Below are 6,927 nucleotides of genomic sequence, written 5' to 3' on the forward strand. Positions count from 1 at the left end.
TGAAAGACGTACACAATTGAATGAGATACTCTGAACACCCAAAGCAATGTAAAGTGGAAACACATACATACACCACATTTGCAAACCACGTCACATAACAGAGTAACCAGCCTACTGGCATAAAAACGCCAGTAAGCAATAACAAGAATATGTAGAGAGCTACCACATCCCAAAAAGATCAACCACAGTAACGTTAATCATACGATAAACCATCCTTGTCACTTTAACAAATTATTTTTCAAAGTTATACTCTGCACTTAAAATTTCTCATAAAGGCTTTGTCAACTTCTGGTTTCCAATAAACCTGCGATTGCAGTCCAGAGGCCGCACTATATCCTGATTATACTTTTCAGCCTCAGGATGCCTCAAACCAATCCATTGACTAAACCTATCAGTTTTTCATAGTTCATGTTTAGTGTCGTGTTAGCCATTATGAACGATAAAAAAAGCAAACTGATTTGAATTTCACCGATTTTCATCCGAAATCTGTAGGTTCGGGCGATGAGATCGGCTACACTGTGATCGCGTACGTAGTGGCGTACTCATTTGAAAAAAATCGGCCGTCTTCAGACGATGTTAGTGTCGGCAGAATCCACCGATATCAGTGCCACTGTGACCTCCGCCTAAGCTTGATGTGGCAGAGGCTTGGGTGCGTATAGGCGTCCTGAAGGCTCTGGTGTTTAGCCTATGAGTGTGCTACCAACCTGAATACAATTTTCACTTTCCACTGCTTTCATCAAAAGTGAATGAAGTGTTGCTGAAACTTCGCTGTCGAATTCCTGTCTCTACACATCTCTATTATGCTTTGATGTGTCTTTGATCGACGTTTGGTATTATTGTTTTGGTAGTACTTTAGACTAGCTGTTTTGTTTCTGACTCTGTCTGCGCTATTCATCGCCAGAGTAAGTTTCCAAATGTCTCGCCTGAGTGCACTAGAGTATAGTAACATAAGTATCACCACTTAACAAGAGCTTCACGAAAGATTAGAGGAAAAAGCTCTCGAAATATACCTCCTGCGCGAAATATGTCCCGTTACTTTAGTTTCCTAGCTTAGTGACTATGGGTAACGTGCGTAACTCGCAAGTTTCTTTTTGTGAGTGTATTATTCACGAGTTTGAGTTTTACTTTCTTGCGTATAACAGCAACATACCATGAGTTCGAAAATACAATATGATTTCAGTGTGCAGTTTATCACGTAAAATTTTGGAACATGTGGTTAAGGTGAAGCTGAAGGAACTTGGTGTGCACAGACTCGATACAAACATGTATCAAAAACAAAAATGGTGTAAATCCAGAATGGGTATACAAGCATTTTCCACAGAGCAGTGTACGATGCAGCTGAGTGGTTGTGCGTGCTGTATCATTTAAAAAGCATATGTTTGTAATATACAAGTGTAAATACGACAAACATGGTGAGTACGCTTCCAGGGCGGTTGCTCAGATTAGCCAATCAGAGCCCAAGATCCGTGACGTCGTTGAAACATGGCTGTTACGTTATGTGAACTCAAACACATAGAGTAAATATCTCTGGAGTGAGCATTCACATATCTCTGGAGTGAGCATTCACATGTGCAGAACAAATTTTGTGTTGCCAACAAACATTGCTGGCCTGGTCACGTGTTCTCGCGACGTCGTGTGTCAGGTTCGTTTGAGCAGTTACCAGAAAGCGCCAGACAACAGGCTGTACTGCGCATGCGCAGCTACGATGACGTACCAGCCTGTGCTCATACGCTTTTCGTCGTAATTCTGGTGGGGCATCACGCGACCATGTGTAGCCGTGCGGCATGTTGTTGAGAGGACATACTGAATTGTACTTAGAGCAATTGTTTTATCACATCCCACACAGATAAAGGATGCAAATACGGATGCAGTTCTTGGCAAAATATCATTTCAAAATTAGACTCCACAGCTCGAAGTACCATAAAATTTTGCTAAGGGGTGACTTTGACAGATTTTTTTTTTTTAATCTTCCGTCGGGCGCGGCTGTTCAAATTGATACACTTCGAAGTTTACTGTAAATTATTTGTCAACGAGTGGCAGCACTAACGCCTAATCGCTAGTAGCTAGCCTTTTCCGAACGCTTGTCATTGTTGTGTGCTTCAGTGTCGATACGACTGCTCTGTTGTCGATATATGTGCTGATTGATCAGTTTGATACACTGCGCCCGTTCGTGTTGCATTTCAACAATTCATTTCTTTGGTTATCAACATAACTTAGTAAGTAGTACAATGTTAATATACAATGTGTAATGCACTTATTTTCTTTTTGGACCTTTTAAGAATGTTTGAGAGTCAGGTATCAAATTGATACACTGCACCTGATTGCGTTATTTTATAGGAATTTTATCATTTTAGGTGTGAGACACTTGATCATGGCGGGTTACAGTAAGACGTACTACCTCCTTGACCCAAATTATGTTGCAGAAATACAAAAAAAAGTTGTTTGAAGAGGATAATGATGAAGTTCAAGAGGATTTTGAAGATGAAGTAGACACAGATTGTGATGACGTAGTTGAAGTTCGGCAGGAAGATTCAGAAACAGAGGAAAACGACGAAGAAGTACTCGAAGAAAGCCAGCATCTTTATACTGGAAGGGACAAAGAGACAAAATGGAATACACTTCCACCATCGCAGAGAGTACGTTTCAAGGCCCACAATATTATTCGAAAGTTACCTGGTCCTATAGGTGCGGCGAAAGCATTGAGAACGCCTTTGGAAGGTGGGAATTGCCTCATAGATGACGACATTTTGTCCATTATAGTTCTATATAGTAGTCGGTATAATGAGAGTATCAAAGCTTCTTTTCAGCGAGAGAGAGACGTAAAACCTATAGATATTATTGAATTAAAAGCTTTCATTGGTCTTCTGTTTTTGGCTGGTGTTAACAAAAGTAACAGACAAAGCTTAGAAGATCTGTGGGGAAGTGATGGGGATGGAATTGAAAAATTTCGTCTTGTTATGAACATAAAACGTTTCAAATTCATCATGCGTTGCCTTAAATTTGACAATCGTGTGACTCACGATGAAAGGAGGAAATTAGACAAGATAACAACGATTCGGGAAATATTTTCTCTGTTTGTACAAAACTGCCAGAAATCCTACACCCTCAGAGAAAACGTTACAGTAGATGAGGAACTTGAAGGATTCTGTGGAAGATGCAGTTTTCGCCAATACATATCTAGCAAACCAAACAAATATGGAATTAAGATATATGGTCTTGTGGATTCCCAAGTATTTTATCTCTATAATCTGGAAATATACACTGGGCTGAAGCCAGAAGGATTGTACCACGTTAGCAATAAACCTTCAGATGTTGTTCTGCGACTATGTGAATCAGTTTATCAGTCAGGTCGAAATGTGACAGCAGACAATTGGTTTACTAGTGTTGCTTTAACAAAAGAGCTAAGAAGAAGAAATCTTTCTTTTGATGGGAAGATGAAGAAAAACAAGTGTGAGATTCCTCTGGAGTAAAGACAGGGCTGTCCATAGTTCACTTCAAGAAAGACTATACTCTAGTTTCGTACATTCCTAAAAAGGGGAAGTGTGTTATCTTGGCATCATGTTTGCATGAAGATAATTCAGCAGATGCTGACACTGGAGATAAACAGAAGCTATTCATTGTAACATTTTACAATAGCACCAAAGCTGGAGTTGACACTACAGATAAGCTGACCACATCATACAACGTAGCAAGAAATGTGTGCCGTTGGCCCATGGTCATGTTTTTTGCAATGATCAATATGAGTGGAATCAATTCACAAGTACTTTACTATGGCAACAACGAGAATTTTATCTGACGAAAAGGATTCCTGAAGCAACTCTCACATGCGTTAGTTCTACCTCACTTGGTTCGTAGATGCTTGGACACCTCAGGAAGTCACAGAGATCTTCAACTGCATCTACAACAATATAGGCCAACGTGTGAAGAAGCAGAAGACACAAGCAGAAACAAAGAACAAGGGACTGGGATCAAGAGGAAAAGGTGTAATACCTGCACAGAAAAATAAGACTGACAAAATATTGTTGCAAAATGTATCATAAGCCTATCTCTTTGATACACATTGAACCTTTTTGCTCTGAATGCGGAAAAATTAAGAATTTGTTACCACAGTCGAAAAGTGATGATGAAACAAATGAGTTGTAATATCATTGTTGTTCTGCTCCAGTGTCATAATAGCCTTTCTGTAAAGATAATTGTCATTTGTAATGTGTTTTATTAGTGAAATATAATAAAGAAGCAAATGAAAAAGCGACGTTTTTATCATTTGTTACTATAGCCCAACATTGAAGATAAGAAATCTGAATGATGAATATTTCTACTGCAGTTGTGCTCGTATGTCATCTTTGTCTTTCTTTAAATATATTTGGCACTTATAATATGTTTTGTGAACAGAGTTTAATAAATGATCACGCGAATAAACGGTGTGATCAATTTGATACACTGCACCCGATCTCGCTGCAACAAACACCGCTCCGTATAGAAGGTTAATTCGTACTCTGCAATATTGTTATGTAGCATTTCCAACAGGTTTACATCTACACAGTACTGCAAAAAACTAGTAGGATGGAATACAAATTTCTTGCAACAACTAAAAAAGAGACAGTTTCTTGTGTAGCTTACACCGGAATAAAGGATAATAAATTTCATGACTATTTCAAAATGTGAAAAAATTAACATGGTTGTCTGTGAGGCAAAGAAACTGTACAACTGACAGTTTATATTCTACTCTAGGAATAAATATGAAGCCACGTGGGGAGTTAAAACGATAAAACACGGTATTCTGCCAGTCTAAAATTTACCATAGAATGGCATTCTATAATTTAAGACGTAAACACAAATTAAGAAATAACTTCAGGCCTAGAGGAAGTACTAGACAAGTACCTTGTGACCGAAAAACTCTTTCACAGAAGGCATATCTGTAAAATTCTGCTACAGCTGTCATTACATTTGAAACAAAATATTTAGTTCAAAACTACTGACCAGATTTGCCTATCTAGTCAGCTTCAAGTCAATGTTTACGTATGTTCATACGTATACAGCATTAAGAGATCTTACGGTGTCATAAAAGGACATCAGAGATTACTACAGCAGCATCGGAATTTCATAAACCAAACGTTCGCAGAAAATCTGTGTTGATGACGTGATTTCACAATTGTGTGCGGATTCTCGTCAGCCCACACATGTTGATTGTGAAAATTTACAATTTGATAATGTTGGAATGAAGCCTCATCCGTAAAGAGAACATTTGCACTGAAATGACGATTGACACATTGTCGGATGAACCATTCGCAGAAGTGTACCCGTGGAGGCCAATCAGCTGCTGATAGTGCCTGCACACGCTGTACATGGTACGGAAACAATGGTTCTCCTGTAGCACTCTTCATGCAGTGACGTGGCCAACGTTACCTTGTAGAGCAGCAACTTCTCTGACGCCTACATTAGGGTTATCGTCAACTGCACGTAGAATAGCCTCGTCCATTGCAGGTGTCCTCGTCGTTCTAGGTCTTCCCCAGTCGCGAATCATAGGCTGGAATGTTCCGTGCTCCCTAAGACGCCGATCAATTGCTTCGAAAGTCTTCCTGTCGGGACACCTTCGTTCTGGAAATCTGTCTCGTTACAAACGTACTGCACCATGCCCCGTGCTATTCCATACATCAAATGGGCATCTGCCAACTCCGCATTTGTAAACATTGCACTGACTGCAAAACCACGTTCGTGATGAACACTAAACGGTTTATGCTACCTACTGATGTGCTTGATGCTAGTACTGTAGAGCAATGAGTCGCATGTCAACACAAGCACCGAAGTCAACATTACCTTCCCTCAACTGGGGCAACTGGCGGTGAATCGAGGAAGTACAGTACATACTGACGAAACTAAAATGAGCTCTTAACGTGGAAATTAAGCGTTTCCGGACACATGTCCACATAACATCTTTTCTTTATTTGTGTGTTAGGAATGTTAACGTGGAAATTAAGCGTTTCCGGACACATGTCCACATAACATCTTTTCTTTATTTGTGTGTTAGGAATGTTTCCTGAAAGTTTGGCCGTACCTTTTTGTAACACCCTGTATATAAATTCAGAAAATTGAAACTACTAACTTATTTTGGTCTTTCATGGTTATGAGAATGTATATTAATTCACTTGATGGCTCCTGGCCACAGAAATCTGTTTTGTTTTCCTTTCACGTGGGAGCTGTAAACGAAGACACGAAACATACACACGGAACACGGGCTACGTGAGGAAGGACCTCTCCCCCCCCACTATAACTCAGCTTGCTCTGCGCATGCGCGAATCTGACAGCTTGGGCGCGCCAGAAAAATTTTTCCGGGTAGCTTCTGGCTACTTGCTGCTACTGCTCATACAGCAAACAGCCACGCTTCTAGTAGCCAGAAGCGAGAGGAAGGCACTGCTCATACGCGGATTCAGATCTGCGCCCATGCGCACGAGCCTACTGGCAACTGCTCATACGAACCTGTGTGCGTATAGCGCCCTGTATATTTCGAGTGTCACTACATCCCTAGTACAGATGGATTCTTTTCGTAGGTGTCGTGGATTATTTATGTTTCTTGCGCAGACATTTTAACAGTATCCATTTGATACCGGGAATAAACCAGCTGCGTAACTTTTAAGGGCAAGTGATATTGCATTCTGCTTCTTTGCGATAGGTGTCACAGTTCAGATGCACTCGATTTTTGGTAGTTTTCGGTATGATACGGCACCTCATAGTATTACAGAGCCTGACGTACATTTTTGCAGTGATAGTCTTGCAAAACGACTTGACAGTACGCTAGTACTTTTGCAAGTGTCTGTAAAACACCGAATTTGCCACACATTAGCGATTATATCTCTGCTAATTCGTCCTTTTTTCTGCTATTTCTGCGTATTTATTTTTGCGACCTAAAGCACAATTTTTCTTATTGGT

General features: G+C 40.2%; 1 protein-coding gene across 1 annotated transcript; it reads left to right on the top strand.

The window, feature by feature from the left end:
* Positions 1–1,538: 1,538 nt before the first annotated feature.
* On the top strand, positions 1,539–4,250 carry LOC126277944 (piggyBac transposable element-derived protein 4-like). Its single transcript, XM_049977539.1, has 2 exons — positions 1,539–2,216; positions 2,355–4,250. Exon 2 carries the CDS (start codon positions 2,415–2,417, stop codon positions 3,468–3,470), a length of 1,056 nt encoding a protein of 351 aa, XP_049833496.1. The 5' UTR covers positions 1,539–2,216; positions 2,355–2,414; the 3' UTR covers positions 3,471–4,250.
* Positions 4,251–6,927: the final 2,677 nt, after the last annotated feature.

Source organism: Schistocerca gregaria, chromosome 6 (assembly GCF_023897955.1).
Source record: "Schistocerca gregaria isolate iqSchGreg1 chromosome 6, iqSchGreg1.2, whole genome shotgun sequence".
In the NCBI taxonomy this organism is placed as follows: Eukaryota; Metazoa; Arthropoda; class Insecta; order Orthoptera; family Acrididae; genus Schistocerca; species Schistocerca gregaria.